Genomic DNA, 23,492 nt, shown 5'->3' on the forward strand with positions numbered 1-23,492 from the left:
CACAACACACCACCTTGTGCTGACGAAAGTAACTTGAACGCAACTGACATCTTTATTACAACCTCTCAACTTGTAAGTAGGAACAGCCCTGGATTACTTGAATGCAGAATTACATGTGGTTTGTCAGATAAAGATATTACCACCGGGTGTCAGATTAACACCAGTAACTGTGAGTTATCTGAACATGTTCTGTGTTCTTTCTCAAATATTTCATTCTGTTCTTCAGAATATATTCAACTCCTAAAATATGCTTAAAAATGTATCTCTTACTCCTGTCAGGATTACTTCAAATAGGACAAAGCAGGAAATTGTATTGTTCTCTCATTTTGGTCTTCACTGATATATAACATAAATCAGAGTCAGTTTTGTCTGGCTGAATGCACTACAGAAGGTTAAATTGAGACATGGAGAACATCTACTGTCAGCAAGATCACAGGTACTTTCCGTCTTTACTGCCTGTAGATAATACGGGCTGTCTTTCAACATTTTATCCAGCCACAAACCTGGCCAAGTCCTCTGCTCTTTGACCTGGCAAGAGCTTCCTCATATTTCAGTACTAACTTTATTCCCAGGTAATTGCATTGGTTCAAGCTTTAGCGTGCCAGCAATACTACACATTAATCAATACTGGAATAAACTTTGTGCCTTCCAACTCTGCAGAATATTTGCACTGTGGTGTATTTCTGTCACGTTCTAGACAGCAGCAGTGTGGCACATGGTTTGTTATTTGTGAATGGCAGAAGTCAACTGTGAAAGGATGAGTGCAGAACGTCAGACAAACAGTTATGCAACAGGAGGGATCAAGAGGGTTTGGCAATGCAGTAATGAGGGCTTAATCTGTGCAAGGCAAAGGCTTTAATCTCCCGGTTCATCCTGTCTACTCAAACACACTCCAGCTTGAGCCAGTCAATGTCTGTCCATAGGCTAAATAATATACTACATTACTCTTGATCATTATGACGTATGATAGGGAATGGAATTACATGGAAATCTTTAAATATTGCACCATAAGAGGCTTTTTATTAGATGAATGTCTGATGGAAGGCTATTTTTTCACACGTAGATCCTCCACTTGAGTTTTCTCAGTGATGGTCATAAGATTGAAGCAAAATAGAGTCCAACTTGTACTGTTTTATGCTATGAGAAGACTCAAACGCCAAGCCTGTGGACTGTTGGCTAAACTTTAATTTGTGTCTAAGGTTCATAAACACAAAATTGGGAATCGGTCAGGGATTTGCAATAAGGATATGAATAAGGATGTGAATGCTGTTTTTATAGCTGTCTGCCTGTGCTTCCAGGGTTTGGGTTTAATTCAGAAACAGGATGTGCCAAAAAAAGTGTTTCTAAATCACATACTACTATCTTGACTCTGAAGTACACATTTGATGGACACTTTAGTATCCCACTAAATAAGGTTTCAGTAAACAGAGCTTTATGTCATAATTACATTAGCTCATGGGTCCACAGAGACCAACATCTAGCAGTTAAATCTTAAAACAGTGTTTAAACAATTTATACTTTATCATAATTCAGTATTCAGCATTTATGGACATTTTAATATCAAATTTGTATAATAAAAAATGAACAGTAGTAGTTGATTGTTTCTTGAAAGGTTGGAAACTAGGGAGGCAATGTTTGATTTTGGTTGTATGATTGTAGCTTGCTGTATTCTTTCAACTTGGTGTACTTGGAAAGCATGCGTGCAAGAGTCCGTTGTGCCACGTGGTATGCGTCACTTCCAAAATAACAAATTTGCACACGGAAAAGACGCAATATGTGAATGGCTCTTAGTTGATAGCCTTAGCTATAGTTAATTGTCTGTGCATGGGTATTAGCCTTGGTGTACTAGCTCGAATTTTTAAACTTGCACACAGTTGGCATAACTTTGTTTAGTTCCTGCAGTTTTGTTCCGTGCAGGAACACGGTGTTGAGAATCCTTTACGGTTAATAAACCATGACAAATTAAAGTGCAGTTAATATTGAAATTGGTTAATCGTTAATCACCAAAAATTTAAATTCTGTCATTAATTACTTGCCTTCATGTCATTCCAACACCCTGAGATGTTCACTTCACAACCTGAATTAAGATATTTTAGATGAAATCTGAGAGCTCCCTCGTCCTCCATAGACAGCAGTTGTCCCGAGCCCTTCAAAGTCTAGAAAAGAAAGCAAAAACATGGTCAAAACATTCCATGTGACTTCAGTGGTTTAACTGTAATCATATGAAGCTCTAAGGACAATTTTATGTGCCTAAAAACTATTTTCTAATCAAATGTCTTCTCTATCAGGTCATCAGGGTGTGTGTTTACTACAGGAATCCCAACATAGGGTCCTATCATAAACCCGGTGCAATGTGGCGCAAGGCGCGACGCAATTGTTGTTTGCTAGTTTCAGCTTGTCGCAAGAGTCGTTTTGACGTTTTGCATCATGCTGTTTAAATAGTAAATGCATTTGCGCTCAAATGTGCGGCCATAGGCGTTCCGGTCTAATAAGGGAGACGTGTTGAGGTGTATTACTAACGAGTTGCTATTTTGAGAAACTATAATAGATTTTTCAATAGACCAGAACAAAGTCGGTCTATTGTCCAGCACAGAGCGCGTTAGTTGTGCGCCTTGCTTACACACTGCTTAATACACACAAGATGTAGAGCAATACGCAAATATCTTTACATATATATAAATATATATAACTGACAAACATATTAACAACAATACAACCGTATAGCCGAATTAAATGTATGTATTGGCATGTTACAGCCCTAATGAGTATGTGAAACTATAGATACTTATTGCCATGATTTCGGGTACTTACTTAGCGATGCACGCACACATATATGCACAATCCTTGAATGCTCTGCTGAGTTGGACTCTATAATACCCGTTTTATAACTTTAAACTATCAACAACCACCAATGAGCTATATTCTATTGTTCTTCCCGCTCCGTGGTGGATTTTGGCATAGTCCATTTCACGTGAGATGGCGGGGGTGAGTGGAAGAAACCAAGTCGCAGGGGGAATAGTTTCTACAGAAATAATTTATGATTTCTTATGTGGCCTGGTACAAATTGTTCCACAACCCGGTACCTGGTGGTTGGGGACCACTGGTCTACAGAACAAACCATCATTATACAATAACTTGCCTAATTACCCTAACCTGCCTAGTTAACGTAATTAACCTAGTAAAGCCTTTAAATTGCCCTTTAAGCTGTATAAAAGTGTGTTGAACAATATCTAGTAAAATATTATGTACTGTGATCATGGCATCATACAATGAAGACTATATAGCAATATTTAGCTTTAGTCTATCACAATATGTATTGAAGAGAAATAAATAATTAATGCCAGTTTTTTCCCAATATGGTGAAGCCCCAGCCTATACATGCACTCTGATTTTTACATGGAAAACATTGGTGAACAGTTTTAGTTTTTTGCCACACAAATGGGTTCTCGAAGCTTCATGTGATTTACAGTTTTACTACTAAAGTGACAAAGTGTTTTAACAAGGCTTTTGATACCATTTATGGACACTGCACATCTAAGAACTGTTGCTGTCTATGGAGGGTCAGAGTGCTCTTGCATTTCACCTAAAATATCAAAACTTGATTAAGAAAGCTCTCCATGCTAAATTGCAATCAAAATCCACTGCATAAAACATATGCCAGAATAGTAGGCTGTTCATTCCGCTGTTGCGATCTCTGAAATAGAGACTAAGCCGAAGGAAAATGAATGAATGAATGAATGAATGAATGCTGCTGGTCTGGTTGTCAGCAATAACCTGGACAAAACAGATATAGGCTATATAGACTAGTATTTCATTATACTAGTATACTAGTATAATGTATCATAACAAAAAATAACCTCAGTAATTTCCATGAATGATAACTGAATGTGTAACCAATGTAATGTACAACTATTTCACAATGCTATGTTAAAATAACTGTGTGTGTTTGTGTGTGTGTGTGTGTGTGTTAGTTAGTTAGTTAGTTAGTTAGTAAGTAAGTAATTAAGTATTCAGTTGTTAGCATGGCCAGAGCCTCTATAAGCAGGTGTGACTATTAATGACCTGGATATCCGGATTCAGTTTGTGTGCTCTAGCTGTGTGATTCTCTTTGACAAGCTGAGTGAATGGACTCTCACTGCCGGTCTGGGAGATATTGAGAGAGATGTGCCCTCTGAGGCCCTTCTGTGTGCTTGACAGCATCCACACATAGCACTCCAACAGCAGTCTCATTCTTTCATTCCTCTCTCTTTCAGGCTACATTCTGAGTCTGGTTCTGCTCACTCTACCCCGACAGCACCTGGTGCAGCTCTACCTGTACGTGCTCACTGCCTTGCTGCTGTTTGCCGGACACCAGATCTCCAGGTGAGACTTTAGAAGTTTAATAGAGGAGACTGACTGAATAGCAGACACTATATATATCATGCCTGCTTGCCAGAAATGCTGTGTTTGTAAGGTATGTAATGGTTAAAATCGAATTTGGAGGGAAATTTGCATGGTGAAAAAGGTCTGTTGTTCATTGTCAGTAGTTTTACAATGGCTTTTGGTCAACAGAGCAATATCATGAGACCAACTTGAACATTGTACAATATCCGCATAGTTAAAGGGTCACAAACCCCCTTTATATGATGGGCGTGAAGCGCCATGAGCAGAGGTGAGAGGTGGGCATAGCCAGGAAAGCAGGGGAAAAAATGAGGGGGTAAAGCCCAGCTCAGACTTAAAAAATAATCAAACCTAAAGGTGAGGAGATGCATGATTTTATATTTACAAAGTTAAAATGCAACAAAATAAACAAAGTATTTCAATGCCTTGTTACTTATGTACACTATAATATTTACAGTATAAATAAGGAGGACTTCTCTCCTAAATCCCTGGGGCTATATGCAGACAAAGTGGTAGCATTACTACAGATTCCTTGACCTATTCAAACAATTAGCCCCTCCGGTAATCTGGAATATTTTAAACATGGGCAAATACAACAGCATGGATAGGCAATGTGTCTAAATGGTAACAAACTTAACTGATAAAAGACAAAGTCCGCCTTTCTCATACAGCTCTCACCACAAAAATGCTGCACGAAAACAGCTTGGCTGAATCTGTAGCCCTGATAGCATTGCAGGGAAAACTATGCAACAAACCCTGTGGATCATGGAAACGCACACACAACTCTTCATGAATAGTGTGCACGGCCGAGGTGTCACAGATGACGGGTCTGTCTTTAAGCAACTGCATCATGAATAATTAGGAAGCAGGGCCCTCTCATAGGATACGAAATCTCAGTCTGTGAATAATACGTAACAGATTTTGATTCCACCCCAATAATGATTTTAAACCTGGAAGATGACAAAAAGCTGATGAAATCTGAAAATTATCCAGTAACAATAAAATATCAAATAAAAAAAACTCCAGGGTTTCTTGAACCTAGTATTTCAACCTTATGCAAAAATTCTTAATTTTATAAATTGTTATGATCAGTTATTCATCTGAAAATTCACTGAACAGTGGTTAATGTGGTATATTATATTATATTATATTATATTATATTATATTATATTATATTATATTATATTATATTATATTATATTATTATATAATATATTAAAATATTATGTTATATTATATTATATTATATTATATATATTTTTACTATTACTAATATAATTTAATATTACAATTTATTATTGCACTATTGTTATGTGATGGCAAAGCTGAATTTTCAGCACAAATTGTCTTTAGTGTCACAGCATAATTTTCTGATATTTTGATTTGGTGCATTTCTTATTATTATCAATTTTACAATAGTTGTGCTGCTAGACATTTTTTTGTAGAAACTGTACTGCATTATACAGGAGTGTTTGATAAATGAAAAGTTTAAAAGAACAAAATGTATTTTTAAGCTTCTTTTGTTCATCAGGACTGCTGAAGTGTTCTTCCTAAAAAAGTAATATTTTGTATTGTGTTCAATCATACTGTTTTTATACAAGCCCCTTCAAATCTTATATCTTTTAATTACATCTTATCTTATATTATGTTGTAATGTATATCTTATATTATTCCATTTTGTCATTCTAAAACTATAATGCTGTTTCTTTTTCGTGACAAACAAAAGTAGTTTTGTTCCTTTAATTCTATTTTAACAACAGCAGTATATACATAAATATGTATTATTTCTTTCTTTAATGTTTTTTCTTTTTCACTTCTTTATTAAGTTAATCAATTGTACTTGTTTCAGACTGAGATTGAACATTTAAATATTTCTGCACCAAGTGATTTCTTTAAAAGCTTTGAAGTTAGAAAGACAACTTTAGATCCAAGCAGACAGGCGCGTTGCTTTACTGGAGGTTCTGTTGCCATGCTTATGGGTCCGCGATTATAGTGTGGTGCTTCGCACTTGACAGGTGGCTGTTTAGTGTCAGATTAAGAGAGAGAGCTTTTAGCACATTTCTCAGCATAATGTGTGTCTGTAGAAAAAGCAGCAGTTGCTCAAATTAAGATCACCCAAGTGTAGCAAAGCCATTACTGCCAGCTCGTAACTTACCTGCTTCACACCATTCCCTCTCTGCCTCTAGACTTTCAGCACAGACAAGCTCAGTAAAGAATTTAAGAAAGCATTGTAAATGTTTCTTCAAGCATGTATGTGTGTGTGTGTGTGTATGTGTGTTATAAACTGGGTCATTTTTACCCTGAAAAGGTTTAGTTATATCTAAAGCCATTCTAATATTCAAAATGTCCACATATTATAAGACGGTGTATTCACATTTTTAGTCCGTTTGTCTTTGGTATATATATATATATATATATATATATATATATATATATATATATATATATATATATATATATATATATATATATATATATATATATATATATATATATATACACACACACACACACACATATTTTTTAGTAGGCTTGGAAAAAAAATAAGATTTAGTCTTTAATTCAACTAAACAATATGTTTAGTTATGATGTTTAAGTTTCAAGTGATGTAAATATGAGGATTTGCAGGTTGTTTAGTGTATAGAAAACAAACATGTTAAATTAAATTCAGATAGCTAATCAACATTGATGTAAATTTGTATTAAAAACATATACAAAAATGCAATTGATTCATATGGCTAAATTATTTGCACTTGGTCTACATATGTAAGGCTGAGTCCAAAGATGCAAAACAAACAAACAAAGCTTTTAGGATGTTTATTTTGTGACAACTTACCGAATGTCTTTCCATTGAGAAAAAAGCATCATCATTATCACAAACCATTGGTGCTACAAAAATGTTTGCCAGTAGAAACAAACTTTTCCAAATTGAACTCCAGTAATCAATTCCAAGGATATACTGACATCACACCATTTTTGCTCGAAGAATATTCGGGCCTCTAAGAACCATTTTATTTTACGATACTGTGTCCTGGATTATAAAGCTTTAAAGGGGTGGTCCACTACGATATCATGTTTTAAACATTAGTTGATTTGTAATGTAGTTGTGTGAACATAAACAACATCTCTGAATGTAATACATTTAATGCAAAGGGAGACATTGGCTTTTACAGAGTAAAAAAATAAAAAAGCCTACACAAAGTTTGGGGAGTACAAAAAAAATATTTTCAGGCTAGTGAGATCACAAGGGCTTCCGGTTACGCGCATTCACCTTGTGCACACACCATGCGCAGCAAAGGGGCATGGCCAGAGGCCCTGTAATCCAAAAGCTGCTATTTCTACAGAGCTTCTACTGTTTCTGTTCTTAAGCTTCCAAAGGATGTGACGCAAAGAGAGAAGTGCATACAATTTATTTTTAATTATGTTACAGAGATTTATATATATAGCATTTGACAAAGGAGAACTTCCAGAATCTCTCCCGGTTTAGTTTTGGATTCTACTAAAACTCCTCCAACTGATGAAGCTGTGGATCGTGAGTCACAACTTATAAGTATTTTTATTTGTTAAAATTGATCAACTACATGCAGAGTGTCTAGTGTTAACAGTATGTTGTAGCGAGGGCATAAACAAGGATGTAAACAACGGGAAATGCTGTTTGGCACTGCTAACAATTTAGCTACAAATTCATATTTATCGGTCGAACCCCTGTAAACATCCACAATCTTCAGTCTCTCTATGCGTGTGTGTCTCTCTATGTGGCTGCTTGCATTCTACATCTCAAATAACAAATTCACAAAAGATATAAGAATGTTTAATATTACTTACAAATTCTCATTCCGAATATATGTGAAAGACACTTGTCAAGAGTTTATTTTAGAGAGCAGGCGTGAGCTGTGTGCTCCTCATTTCTGTCTGATTCAGGCAGCTAACGCTGCTTTCAGCTGCTCTGACGAGACTGTTTACACAGCGCAAAAATACGTGCTTGTAGGGGAGTGATGTGGAGCCAATCGGTGAATCACAACATGATGTTAGCGGACTAATCAGAGCCTCTTGAGGACGGGCCTTTCAGAGGAACTAGGAAATATGACAGTCGTTTTCATGTTAGCTGAGTAACTGTATATAGTCAAAGTAAGATGTATGAAAAAATAATGTGATTTTCTACAAGTGAAGCATGAGCACACATTACTTTGCATCTTATAAACAGAACCAAGCCTTAAAATACACTGTGGACCACTCCTTTAAATACATTTGAAGTCATAACAGAGCAAGGATTTTTTTTTCCCAGTATTTCCTACAATATTTTTTCTTCTAGAGAAAGTCTTGCTTGTTTTATTTCAACTAGAATAATTGTTTTAAACCCATTTAAGGTCAATGTTATTAGCCCCCTTAGGCTATATTGTTTTTCAATTGTTTACAGAACTAACCACTGTTTTACAATGAATTGCCTAATTCCCCTAACGTGCCTTATTAAACTAGGTAAGCCTTTAAATGTCACTTTAAGCTTATCTATCTAGTAAAATATTATGACCTGTCATCATGGCAAAGATAAAGGAAATCAGTTATTAGAAATGAGTTGTTAAAAATATTATGTTTAGAAAAGTGATGAAAAAAATCTTCTTTCTATGAAATTAAACTGAAATTGGGGGAAAATATATACGGGGTCTAATATAATTTAGGAGGGCTAATAATTCTGACTATGTAATTGCCAAAGTTAGAAATCTACAGAAAGTTATTTTACTTTTTAAAAAATAAGCTGAATTATAATTCCTGAAGCCCCTGCAGTAGTGCGGAGCCCGTAGGGGTTGCACACCCTATTTTAAATCTCCTTAGCTAAGGCTAAAGCATTATTTTCAACTTTGTGATTGTCAGTGGTGGTTGTTTTTGTGCTCAGTGGGACTCAGCTGAATGTTATATAAGCGAATGTTCTCTCAGGAATTGCAGTCTGATAAAAGCAGACGGACTGATGGTTCCAGCGCTCTGCTCTGTCTGATTCAGGCAGCGAGTATGGATCCTCCACAGGCCGTGATGACTCAGGGGGAATGTCACACTGTGAGAGGTTAGAATAAGGTCTCTGTTCTCTGTTTCAGGGACTATGTGCGCAGTGAGCTGGAATCTGGCTACGAGGGCCCGCTGTACCTGGAGCCTCTGTCTATCAACCGTTTCACTACTGCGCTCCTCTGTAAGTGCAGGACATCACACTTTATACAGTCATCCTGAAATCCTGTTCATGACTCGTTATTACTTTTGTTATATGAATGATTTCTGTGCATTTGTATGAAAACTGTTTGACCGGATTGTGAAAAGTGCTTGTTCACTCCAGGTGGGATTAGGGATAGCAGGTTATCAATTTTGAATGATAGAGGCTAATTCATAGTGTCATTACATGCTAGTTTACTCGTAAATATTTTTTTTATTCTATTAATTGATGATTATAATATGTTAACTTTGTCTAAAATATCTTATTAACATATACAGTTAAGTTAGCAAAATGTAAAAACATTTTTATTTATATAAAAAATTTTTACATACACTGTAAAAAATGCAGGGTTCCACACAATTCATTCATGTTGTCCCAACACAAAATGTATTAAGTTAACTAAACACTTTTAACTAATTAATGTGGATTGAACATAAATTAAGTTGTCCCATTGAAATCTGAGGAATTGTGTTGTTTTAGCTTATTTTAAATAAGTAGTTTGAATTAGTAAAATAAATAAATAAATAAACATGTTTTTGAGTAGGCCCATAGCCAGGGGTGGTTTGGAAGACTCACCCCTCTCTGACAAAGGTCCAGAATTTGTCCCATACATGAGCTCCTATTTTAACTGCTATCCCATCATAAATAGTAAAACTAACTCATTGAAAAAGGCTTTAAGCACAAGTGGAATTCTCTTGGCCTTAAATGAAATTTTCTGTTGGCTGTCGCTTCAGCGTGACTTCAGCTCATCAGTTTTGGCCAAAAACAAATATTTTTCATGAGTCCAATATCTGAATCTTGGACCTTATTTAAACAAAAAAATGAGCATCAAAAATGTGTGGAGCACTAAAAGCAGACCATTTGAAATTGATTTGAAAACTCTTTTGGCTATTGTTGTTATCCATGAAGTTTCATACTGTAATTTTTTTACAAGAGAGGCTAGAAAAGTTGTGAAGTTCTACATTATTATTATTATTATTATTAATATGTCTTAATTATGGGTGGCGTGGTGGTGCAGTAAGTAGCACTGTCGCCTCACAGCAAGAAGGTTGCTGGTTCGAGCCTCGGCTGGGTCAGTTGGCATTTCTGTGTGGACATATATATATATATATATATATATAGTAATGTGAAGTAAATATTTTGTAATGTGTTATCAAAACTATTATGTTTAACAATGTGTTGACAAAATCTGCTCTCTGTTTATTTATATAGCACATTTCATACACAGTGGCATTTCAAAGTGCTTTACATAAACAGAAATTAAAAAGACAAGTATAAAAAAATATAAACAAATAATATAAAAACAGATGAAAACAGTGCAAGGACAGTTTTTCCATATTCCAAAGCACTGGTGTATCATATTTTCTCATTTTACTCTGGGACTTCCCCATTCTGGTGATCACCCCCCTCTGTGGACTTTTTCAGTACCATTAATCTACAGAAAAACTGTAATATATAGTTAGAGAGGGCGAAATGACTGGTCTTAACTGGCTGCAAAATATTTGTACACGATTAGTAATAGTTAATCAACACATTTGCCTTATTTAAAAAAATCTACTAGTTTTAATCTAGCAATTATAATATTTTTTGAGATAATGTCGGTTTTTATTAACTTTTCTGTAATTTATTTCTCATTTGCTGATTATTTTTTTTATTTGATGATGTTAATATATTACATTGGCCATTTCACTGTATATACGTATCTAAAATGCTTTGGCATTCAAATTTGCTTTGAACTTGAAAGAGAGAGAAAAGCAGATTTTACCTGTCAGTGGGTGCACATAGCTCCTGAATAGCATAAAAAAGTTTTATTTCAGTGTTTTTTTAACAGTTTTTTTTTTACTTTAACCCATTGAAAAGAAACAGTTTCATAATAAGTAGAATTATAATTAAAAATGAAATTATGCTTTGTTTGCTGCATATAGTTAACTATTTATGTGATGTGGATAAATGGTGTGTTTCAATTCGGCAACCACAGGAAATATATTTCAAACCTGTGGGAAGCACTGCATACATACATAGTATTTCATGCTAACACATAAAAAAACATGTTATCTACATTTGTTACCTGTTGCTAAAACATATTAGAAGAAGAATGAGAAGAATGAGCTAGAAACATGTTAGCAACATATATTATGTTTCCAGGTCTTATTATTGTTATTCTTTTTTAACCATGTTAAAGCTAGCAAGTTTTTTTATTACTAATAAATCATTCACATTATGACTATGATGTTAAATAAACTAGGTTCTCGTTTTTAAACATGGCGCACCCACAAAATGGCAATAGGAATGTACGTACGTCACTTCTCATGGGAAAAGAGCAATCTTTAAAAAACAAACTTTATGGGATAATGTGTGAAACTGTAAGTAAACTCTAAGTAAACATATTTAACTTAAATATTGCCTTAATTTAACCACTGTAAATCATAATTTAAGACAAAATCATAAATAAATAAATAAATAAAAATGTATTTTAATGTACGTTTAATTTTACAAAGGTTTCTACGCAAAATGTTAAAAATGGGACCCCAGGTCGTTTCTAATTTCATGTAGTTGTTTTTCCAAGACTCATAAAATGTCAGATTTGTTATTTGTAAGTTGTTCACAAGTCAACCTCTGTATATTAGTATTCCTGTCAGTCTCACTGTGACTCATTGTGGCTCTTTATTCAGTTTTTGCTCACTTGCTATAATCCCTTGCAGCCTATTCTTTCTTGAATCTCTGCTCATGTGGTGTCATTCTGGGGAGAGTTGGGTAGTTTTGCAAGTCTTGGGATGTGATGTCAGAGGTCAAGGCATTTCCCTGTCTTGTTTCCCTCTCATAAGCTGCCTGTCCTCAAACACACACTGCACAGAGACTGCCAGAAATGCAGCTTTCATATTTTCTACCTCTCATCACTTTTGCCATAAGTACCATTCATTGCCAGCTTAATGTCAAAACCTCTCCTGCTCATTTCCTTTTATTTAATTTTTTCCCTCACTCACAAACACTGTCTGCCTTTCCCCTTGCTCGTAATGTGTCATAGTCTCCCTCTTTGTCACTTTCTCATTTTATACAGTAACTTCATCTGGCTTACTTGATTTCTCATCAACTAGATTTCTGAAGAGTTTCTCCTGGTTCCTAGCGTGCTCTAACACAGCACTAAGCGAATGAACGCATCCAACTGAGGGTTAAATCTGAAACCTTGTTTAAAAATATACATTTTTCCATAAAAGATTTGACTCGGAGTCGTTTAAATGGTTTGTTGTTTATCTGGATCTTTTGCCTGTTCTCATCAACGTCAACACGAAACAATTCCAAATATGAACTACCGGATCTGGTAAAATGTGAACGCACCTTTCCCTTTAGACCAGGGGTGTCCAAAGTTTGTCCTGGAAGGCTGGTGTCCTGCTGACTTCAGCTCCAACACACCTTCCTAGAAGTTTCCAGTATACCTAGTAAGAGCTTGATTAGCTGGTACAGGTGTGTTTAATTAGGGTTTAAGCTAAACTCACCTGGACATCGGCCCTTTAGGACTGAGTGTGGACACCCCTGCTTTTGACACTATTGGAGTAAAAAGGATCATGGGATTGATAATAACGCTAAGATTACTTTAGCTGCGTCCCAAATCCCATACTTATGCACTATTCTACGCCATTTTGTAGTATAAATAGTATAAGTAGTGTGTTCACATTGAAAACTGTAAAAATAATAAGTGCACTTTAATTACCCGGATGATGCACTCATTCAGCCTCTAAAATGAAGTGTGTAATGATGGACACTTCACGCACTCAACGACCGCAGGTTGGCTCACATAGCGGAAGGGGCGGAGCCATCGGGCGCACATGTTGGATAACTTTATTTGTTTTGGATGATGAAAGCAAAATTATCCTACAAGAGGGATTATAGCGCCTCCCGATGGTGAATGCGGTTATACTCACGGCAGGTATTATTTGATAATTCGGTCATTTATTTCACTGATTTGGCAACCGTTAAACGTCTTCAGGGGAACGGTTTGAATTTCCGCTTAGTAAAAAAAACATTAGTGTGCCATTTGGGACGTACATACATATACTATGCTGTTGAGTGTGTAAGTGCATAAGTACATAGTGCGTGAGTGCATAGTGTATAGTGTGCCATTTGGGACGCAGCTTATCATTGAGAGATGGTCAGACATGCGGCTATGGGGAATAATGGGTTAAAGTTAATTTTCACAACAACACCACATTATAGCCAGCTGTGTGCTGTGTTTATTCTGGTTATTTTTCTTATGATTGCTACAATAACCTACCCTGCAGTGCGGGATTTGTCGGCTGTTATGTATTAAAGGAAGGATCAGCAAAGACTTTTAATGTATGGAACTTTGTCAGTAACTGTTACACAGTTTATATGGCCCAGTGTCTTCTTCCTCCAGATATTGTGTTTCTCCTTCCTACACAACGTGAAGTGTGATTAAAATGGTTGCCTCGTTTTTTGTAGTTTGCAAAATATGTGTTTAATTGTGTAAGTTGTAATCACCCCGCGTGGCTTGTAATCACGTATCTGTTATAGATCAGTGCTTGTAATGTATCTCTGTATGGGCAATTTCACATATCACGTCCAAAACCAATTTGAAAACGCGATGCATGCTTCTTCCTTTACCGATTTAAATATGTTTTGTTCTCACGATCTCCTGCTGTTTGTTGCTATGGCCACCATCAACTGTTTCTCACACACACGACATGGTCAATTTTCAAAATAGTTCAACTTTTCTGTGGATTAATAATAAATGTGTCATTTTTATTATTTAGAGTTGTGGTTAAGAATAGAGCAATATGCTGATGTCTAACTGCATTGCTTTAATGCATTCCTGGATTGGGCTCACACAAATCACACGTTTCTTTCCGTCACGCATTGAATGCAGTCGACCAATCACAACAGACTGGGTCATCGGACCAATCATTGTAGATTAGCATTGCGGGGTTTGGGAACAAATAAATCGCTGAACAAATCATATGGGAGTTGTTGGGATAATTAGGTAAAAATAAATGCATATAATAAGATAATGAAAGTGTTTTTTGACCTTGCATGCATATCAGCCTGTTGCTGGAGACCCCCAAAACTAAAATATGACCTTTCAAACTGCGTGATAGTGGCTCTGTAATAAAGAAATCTATTTTTGCTTAAGGAAAGTAACCTTTTATCACAAGGTTCCAGTGGCATTAATGCATTATTTTCAGTACATATGTTAAAATTGTTTACTATTAGCTAATATAAATATTGTACATTTAAATACTTGTCAGCTCTTAATTAAATAAACGTTTGACTTTAATGTGTCAGTAAAAGTGCGAATGAGCTCAAACTAAGATTAGTATACTTCATAAATACTTTTTTGTGCTAGTTTAACGAATGCACTTAGACAACATAATGTTTCTGATCACTGTGTTTTTGCATTATTTTTATTTCAATAAACACATTCTACCGTCCATCATTTATTTTCCCATTATTCAGTACAGTGTAAAAAAGTGAAATGTTCAAGTTATTTACATAAAGTACATTTATGTTAATGGCCTAATAGAATTGATTGATTTCTGATACAATTGATTTCTGATACAAATAATCACATAGAAAAGAATAAAATCAACATGTAATGATTAATTGGTTATTAACTGTTTGTTTGTTAGTATATGATATTAAATAATATAATGCACATTTCAAAGATGGCACAAATTATTTCAAAGAGAAGGCTTTGTTTTTATATTCATAAATATAGAAATAAAGTTATATTTATAAGCTAACATTTTTTAGTTAGTTAACTTTATTTGTCTCTCTAGGGAAATTTAATTTGCAGCATACACTCACAGTGACCTCTGACATCTCACATTTGGCCTTTACAGTATCAAAATAAATAAATCGTTTGAAAACCTAGTACCATGGTACCCCTACTTTAAATAAATATCCAGTCTACTGGCCATCAACTGCTACTGAGAGGAGGAATTTAAAACCTTAATTGCTTGAGGCATAAACGATAATTTTGTCCTGTTTCTTACTCATCTGGGAACACAATTTCGACGTCCTGATGGTAACAATTTGAAGATGTATGATAAAGGATGTCTTTCATCATTGACAATCATTATAGCCTTTTTTTTTAAACTCTTTCTTTTTATATGCTATTAATGCTCTTCAGTTTTATTCCAAAAAACTTTCTGGCTGTTACCACCCCAGTGACCTCTTCTGGGCCTCAGAAGCAGTTCCATACCAACATATCACACTAAATGTTGCAATTGTTTCAATAAATGCACTATTAAATTGTGCTTTATTTGGCTTAATAATTGTTTGTATTTACCGTGCATGGATGTAAATAGTTTTTTTTGTTGACTAAATGATTATAAAATGGATTTTTGTACTCCGTGTACAGAGGGACAAGATAATTCTTTATAATACTTAATATTCTTAATTTTCTTTATGCATAATTATTATTTTATAATGATTCACCCTTGCATGTAGTTTTTTTCTCTTGCAGGCTGCTGGATCCTTCAGCCATACCTCAGAATTCTGTAGGGCCTAATTAACTCCAGCAAGAACAGATGCATTCATTACTGTCAATGAGTAGAGTAGGAACACATGGCTCAGATTCAGGTCTAGTGCGTTTCTTTACCCCACCATATTGCAGTTTGGTATTAATAGTATTCGGATTACCAAAATGCCTTTTATATCTGCCATTCCATTATAAATACGATGTCTTGTTTGTGTGTGTTTGTGTTTGAATAGGCCAGCTGGTGGTGTGTACCTTATGCTCCTGTGTGATGCAGACCAAACGCATTTGGCTCTTCTCTGCGCACTTGCTCCCTCTGGTGGCCCGGCTGTGCTTAGTCCCACTGGAGACCATTGTTTTCGTCAATCGCTTTGCCATGATTTTCACAGGCTTGGAAGTCATCTACTTTTTGGCCTCCAATCTGCTGGTGCCATTTAATCTGGCCAAGACTGCATACAGAGAGCTTGCACAGGTTAGAAACTGTCATGCTGTAGTAATGTGCACTAGAGACTTTCACAACTGCCTACTATAAACACTCAAGAGCTTAATGATACATATTTTTACTTGGCCATTGCAGTAGAAATCATCATGCAGTTCACTTGATATTAAATATGTCTTTTGCAAAAATCTCTTACAGTATTTACATAATTTTATTGTTCAGGTTATTTTACATTATATTTATATATAGATATTTATGCACATATATATAGATATTTAGACACTTGAATTTAAGGCCTGGAAAGTACTTAAAAACAACCAGGGGTCCTTGAAAGTGCTTGAATTTAAATTTTATGGTGTTTTTTCATGAATTTACTCTTCTGAGTTAAAAATTCTTAAATTTAAATCTCATAAATGACTATGATAAATAATGCATTTTATCAAAACTTCAGAAGCTGCATTTGAATATTACCAGTATTAAATTCAACTAATTGTATTTAGGAATGCACCAGTCCCGATACTTGGATCAGATATCTGTTTGATACTGCATATTTTGCTGGATCTGGTGTTGGCCAGCTGGTTACCTATCCAAATCCGATCTTGCGTGTGTGCTATATTCTGTGTAATATTTAAGCAAACAAAAGCTATGAGTAGCCTATTATAAGGCACTAGAAAATTGTCATGTAGGCCTACTATATTCCAAATGTTCTGAAGCTGTTCTATAGTTTAATGTGAAGTACAGGTGAATATTCAAGTGCTTAAATTCCTGTTGACTTCAGCGCTAATTTTAAATAATTAGTGGAGAAATGCATTTAGTTTTGCATTTAATGGGTTAATTTTGACCTGCAACAAGAAGTTGATTGCTGTTTCTAAATCATGTTGCGCTGTGTCTGTCAGGTCAGCAGATCACATTCGCAACACTCCACACACAAAGTAGACCTCCCTGAAATGTTTAATTAGAAAAGGCTCAATAATACAGATCCTCAACGCACCAATTTCTTCCCTTTGTGCTACTGTTTTGGAAGCTGTGTCTCAGTGATGCATGAAGCGTACATTCACGCAGTGGCTGCACAGACGCGATGTGTGCTACTCTGTATTATGTTATTCTCACAATGAGTTTCTTTTCTCTCATCTTTCTGAGTTTATTCTTCAGAGGGGAATACTTTAAGTGCTGTGAATAGTTTGTAAAGCCTGGCTCATTGTGGTCAAAGTAGTTGATTAAATTAATAAAAGTAAAACTGACGGGCGCAATATGGATTGTCATTAACAGAATATTATTTAGCCTAATATAGACTACTCTAAAACTGTGAATGTTTCACTGTAGTTTTATTTCTATCAGTATTTGACACTGAAGCATATAAGCGGACTTGTTTTGAACTTCACCACAAATCCTCTTGTTTATTTTGTAGATGAATGACCAACAAAAAAATACATTAAAATAACCAACAAATTTTACCAAACAAAATTTGTTCCAAAAAGAAAATTTTTCAGACAAAAACAGATGAACACAACTGTGCGGGTAGATGATTTGCTTCGCTCCATGGAAAATAAGTAAATATTCAACTTATTTTCATTACACATGTACAAGTACAATGCAACGAAATTCAGTTTAGGTCTAACCAGCAGTGCAATAGCAGCAAGTGCAGAATACAGGTATAAGTTATAAAGTGCAGTTATAGAAAAACCATGGTGATATTTACAGATGGATGTACTGTGAGCATTATGTAAAGGTTTTATTAGCTATGAAATCAATGTCATAAGGAATGCATAAAAGCAGGCATCATGCTTTAAGTTAGATTTTGTCATCTGTCATGTACAGTAGGCCTATAGGTCTGTTATCTTTTCTTAAGAAGGTATACTATTTGAGTTTATCACCGAGACTATAGAAACTGTATTATGTTAAAAAAAAAAATCAGCACAACATCGGGATCGGATCTTTATCAGTTGATACTCAGAATTTTGGTATCGGGATCGGATCGGTTCCAAAAAATAGTAATGGTGCAATGGTGCATTCCTAATTGTATTAAAGTTCTTTGAACATGACTTTAAAACAGTCAACACTTTTAAAAATGACACATTCAGAATCTTATCGTTGCCTTTTTTATCTAAATATTAAGTGTAAATAAAATGTTAAGTACATGAAAGACTTTCAAGGCGCTATATATGCTGGGGTGTGAATTATGAAGGTGCTCAATTTAAAATTATTACTGATTTAAGAAGTCCCTGAAAGAAATTTGGTGTTCATGAAAGAGTGGGATCCCTGGTAGTGTATGTAGAGTCGTATAGTTGTTAGCAGTGTACAGGTTTAATATGTTTTTTATCCGTGTTTACATTTATCTTTAATGAGTAGCATTGTGAAAGAGACAACTTTTTATTCCTCAAACCTCATTATTGTAGGATTTTCTCACTTTATCTTTCCTGATGCTGTTAGGTGGTGGAGGTTTATGGGCTGCTGGCTCTGGGTATGTCTCTCTGGAATCAGCTGGTTCTGCCGGTGTTGTTCATGTGTTTCTGGCTGGTTCTGTTTGCCCTGCAAATCTACACATACTTCAGCACTCGAGACCAGCCCACGTCTAGAGAGAGGCTGCTCTTCCTTTTCCTCACCAGGTGAGTGCAAGTTTGCTGATGATTACTACTGTAAATCCATAAATAAGAAGCACTACTAGTACTATTAAATGTTTGGTGTTATGAAGGTGCGCATCAACTTAACTGTGTGTTTGTTGTGCAGTATTGCAGAGTGCTGCTGTACTCCATACTCTCTGCTGGGTCTGGTCTTCACCGTGTCTTTTGTTGCATTGGGAGTGCTCACTCTTTGCAAGTTCTACCTGCAGGGTTACAGGGCTTTCATGAATGACAATACCATGCACAGGTAATATAAACCCACCTTCAGTTCAACAAAAATGTGAAGGACTTATGTTTCAGTTGCCTTTTTGGCTGCTTTTAAGACATAGTTCACCTAAAAATGAAAATGCTGTTATCATTTTCTCACTCCTAACTTTTTCCAAAACTGTTTGAGTTTCTTTCTTCTGTTGAAAAAGAAGATATTTTTAAGAATGCTGAAAAATTGCAGCCATTTACCTTCAAATGGATTTGTTTTCTTACTATGGAAGGCTACTGGTTTTCAGCATTTATCAAAATAAGTTCAACAGAAAAGAGATGCTAGAATTTTAAAAAATGTTGGAAACCAAATGGTTGATTTCCATAGCGATTCGTTTCCCCACAAAAGTGGTGAATGGCTGGCATTAACTGTTTGGTTGCCAGCATTCATCAAAATATCTTCTTTTGCATTCAACAGATTTGAAACCAGTTAAAGGTGAGTAAGTGGTAAGTAAATTTTCATTTTTGAGCAAACCATCCCTTTAAATAAATCAAAGTTATGCTAATTAATTATTTTATTTATTCAGTAATCTATTTACAACTTAAAAGAAATGTCAATGCAACACTACATTTATTTAATTATGCTTACTAAAGCTAACTAAAAATCATAATATTACTGTTTATTTTAATTTTCTATTCATGTGATGGCAAAGCTAAAAGCTGCCACTGTCCTCCAATGCATCTTCACTTAAGTGAATAATCTTTTACGATAGCCTTTTAACAGGCCATATGTGATTAATTAAGGCACATTTTTATCACTTAATTGATAGATGAAATCACAGATGTCCATCATCTCCTCTTCTCTCTCTCTTTCTCTCTCTCAGAGGCATGACGGAGGGAATCACTCTTTTGATTCTGGCTGTTCAGACGGGACTCATCGAGCTGCAGGTCATCCACAGAGCCTTCCTCTTGAGCATCATCCTCTTCATTGTGGTGGCCTCCATCCTGCAGTCCATGCTGGAGATCGCTGATCCCATAGTGCTGGCACTGGGAGCCTCCAGAGACAAGTACATCAGGATCAGTAGTGAAAAGTGTTGTCAACAGTATCAATATTTTGATTTGTATCAATACTGGAATCTCTGAAACAAGATTATTTTTTAGAGTATGGATTGCTGCGCAGATAACTTAAAATGAAAGAAAAATGGGTACTACTTTATTTAGCTGGTCCATTTGAGTATTAGAAGACTGATGTCTGCTTAATATCTGTTGATACTGCTCCTTCAACAGACATTTAACTGTCTATAAGAATTTTTTTAAATACATGTCAACTCACACTAACCCTAACCCTAACCTAACAGTCTACTTATAATCTACTGAGAATTAGTTGGCGTGTAGATGTAATGTAACTTAAATTCAACAAACAGACCATCAAAATTAAATGTGACCGAAAAATTAAGCACAGTCTGAAGTAGAAGCAAAGAGTGAAGGAAGACATTTCTTAAAGTGATAACAATAGATATTACTTAACACAATAGATTGTGTTACAATTGCAATACAATTGATATTAATCAACAACAATAAAAAAATCGTTTTAGTCATACAGTACATAAAGGCTGTAAAGAATTGTGGCATAGTTTATTACAATATAATAAAGAGAACAACAAATCTTTTTTTTATTTTACTGTATTATTATTTTTTTGTTTTTCAGAAAAACTTGACAGGGCGAGTTAAAAATCTCTCTGATCGGCTCCACGTCACTAGGAAAAGCGTCACTCCACTACTAGCACGCGCTTTTGCGCCGTGTAAATACTGTCAGTCATTGTAGCTGTTAGCCATATTAGTTTGAGCCTTAATCAGGCAGAAAATAAAGAGCACACAGCTGAACCTCACGCCTGCTCTCTAAAACAACATCTGACAAGTGTCTTTCACATATATTTAAAATAAGCATGTGTAAGAAATATGAAATGTTCACATCTTTTGTGAGTTTGTTATTTGAGATGAAGAACAATTGGAAAACTGCCGCATAGAGAGACAATCCAAGCGGAGGTGAAGGTTGTTGGTGTTTACAGCGGTTTGACGGATAAATATGAATTTTTAGCTAAATTGTTAGCGGTGCCAAACAGCATTTCCCATTGTTAACACACTGTTAACACTAGACACTGTGCATGTAACAGATACATTTTAACAAATAAAAATACTTACATGTTTGTGATCTCTCTAACCCGAATATATTTTTTGTAGCCCTTAAACTTCGTTCAAATAAAAGTTAGAAATTCCAGTATCATGACAACACTAATAGTGAATATATTTAAGTGAACATTGTAGGTCAGTGCTTTGATTCTTTTATAATCCTTTTTGTCAACAGGAGTTTGTGGAAGCACTTCCGCGCGGTCAGCCTGTGCTTGTTCCTGCTGGTGTTTCCAGCCTACATGTCCTACATGATCTGTCAGTTCTTCCACATGGACTTCTGGCTGCTGATCATCATCTCGTCCAGCATTCTGACGTCTCTACAGGTAAAGAGAACACACACACACACACACACACACACACACACACACACATACACACAGTCGTGTAATGAGAATTAATGGAAGAAGCTTTTTGACAAACAGTAGAACTTTTATGGCAATATTAGCAGTTTCAACAGATGGCAGTACACCATAATGAATATTAAATACTTATTATATTAATATGTTTACAACCAACATTACTTGTTGGTTTGTCATCTGTTTGTTTTTAAAGAGTCTCCTGTTTTAGTTACTGCAGACTAGTTCAGTAAACAGAAAGAAAGAAGAAATGCCCACATATGTTTAGCATTTTTCCTTATCGCAAACACAACAGCAATCTGGTAGTGATTGTGCTGCTTTGGATTTTTTTGGGTTAATTATTTTGATCTCTTGATTGCAGCAGAGAAATACTGGGAAATATCTGTAGACTGATGGCATTTCATGGCGTTCAGGCTTGTAATCTTAAAATGTGAGCAAAATCACCTGTTTTGTCATTACTTTAGACATTACGCTAGAGAATCACTAGCTCTAAAGTGACGTTGGTGAATGAGCAACAGTTTCTGCTGTTCTGACGTCAGCTGCAGATGTGAGTGAATGGCAGAAGAAAGTAGTTCCTCATACAAAAGCGTTTTTAGACTCTATGTGTTTGTTTTACCTATTTATATACACGATTATGCCATCAAACTGTTGTATAAATGCAATATCACACTCATAGCAGTGTAATATGGCTGTATATTGTCACTGGTGGGATAATAAGGCACACCTCCCACCAGTGCTGATATACAGACACATCGCACTGCTACTCGTTTGATATTGCTCATATTTAATATGAGATCTGCAAATGAGAATAAACAGTTTTGCTTTTGGGCTCTCTAAACTGCAGGTTCTGGGCACGCTGCTGATCTATGTGCTCTTCATGGTGGAGGAGCTGCGCAAGGCTCCGGTGGAGAACATGGACGACGTGATCTACTGGGTGAACGGCACCTACAGGCTGCTGGAGTTCCTGGTGGCTCTGTGCGTGGTGGCATACGGCGTGTCCGAGACGGTGTTCGGCGAGTGGACCGTCATGGGCTCCACCATCGTTCTCATCCACTCATACTATAACGTGTGGCTGAGGGCTCAGCTGGGCTGGCAGAGCTTCTTACTCCGCAGAGACGCTGTCAACAAGATCAAGAGCCTGCCTACAGCTTCTCTCCAACAGCTCCAGCAGCACAATGACATCTGCTCCATCTGCTACCAGGTGTGTTTGTGATGGATGTCCAGGTTCAGTCTGGAGCACGAGGCTGCCTGTGTTTTTCGGTAGTAGATTGATGGTGCGTTCGTTTTTTGGGTGCGTCACTGTTGTTCTTGCGATCCTTGAGGTATTAAACTTATGCGCATAATTTGTGCCACACCATTTGTACTTTGGACATAAATGATTTCTAATTTTGTGTAGCATGCTGATGAAAGGCTTTTTTTACGTTGGTGTTCATTTTGACAGAACATTTAGATTTTTTGACTGAAATTGTGCTATTTTAGTCATACTTTTTACAGTTGAAGTCTGAATTATTAGAATTATTGTCTCCAATTTTCTGTTAAACACATATTTAAACATAATAGTTTTAATAACTAATTTCTTATAATTGTTTTTTTTGTCTTTGCCATGATGAAAGGTCATAAT

General features: G+C 35.7%; 1 protein-coding gene across 4 annotated transcripts in view; it reads left to right on the top strand.

Moving 5' to 3' along the window:
* Nucleotides 1–23,492, top strand: part of rnf145a (ring finger protein 145a) — a 45,665-nt gene that overhangs the window by 14,515 nt on the left and 7,658 nt on the right. For 2 of the 4 annotated variants that reach the window (XM_005157322.6, XM_009291206.5), the window contains exons 3-10: nucleotides 4,254–4,362; nucleotides 9,468–9,559; nucleotides 16,307–16,542; nucleotides 18,940–19,115; nucleotides 19,237–19,377; nucleotides 20,210–20,392; nucleotides 21,691–21,838; nucleotides 22,716–23,072. In XM_005157322.6, coding sequence (XP_005157379.1) covers nucleotides 4,254–4,362; nucleotides 9,468–9,559; nucleotides 16,307–16,542; nucleotides 18,940–19,115; nucleotides 19,237–19,377; nucleotides 20,210–20,392; nucleotides 21,691–21,838; nucleotides 22,716–23,072 — 1,442 coding nt within the window. Of the gene's footprint in view, nucleotides 1–4,253; nucleotides 4,363–9,467; nucleotides 9,560–16,306; nucleotides 16,543–18,939; nucleotides 19,116–19,236; nucleotides 19,378–19,797; nucleotides 19,833–20,209; nucleotides 20,393–21,690; nucleotides 21,839–22,715; nucleotides 23,073–23,492 lie in introns of those variants that run through there. The other 2 variants (XR_012389895.1, XM_073922098.1) reach the window with 2 other exon arrangements.

The sequence above is a fragment of the Danio rerio genome, chromosome 14 (genome assembly GCF_049306965.1).
Source record: "Danio rerio strain Tuebingen ecotype United States chromosome 14, GRCz12tu, whole genome shotgun sequence".
Lineage (NCBI taxonomy): Eukaryota > Metazoa > Chordata > Actinopteri > Cypriniformes > Danionidae > Danio > Danio rerio.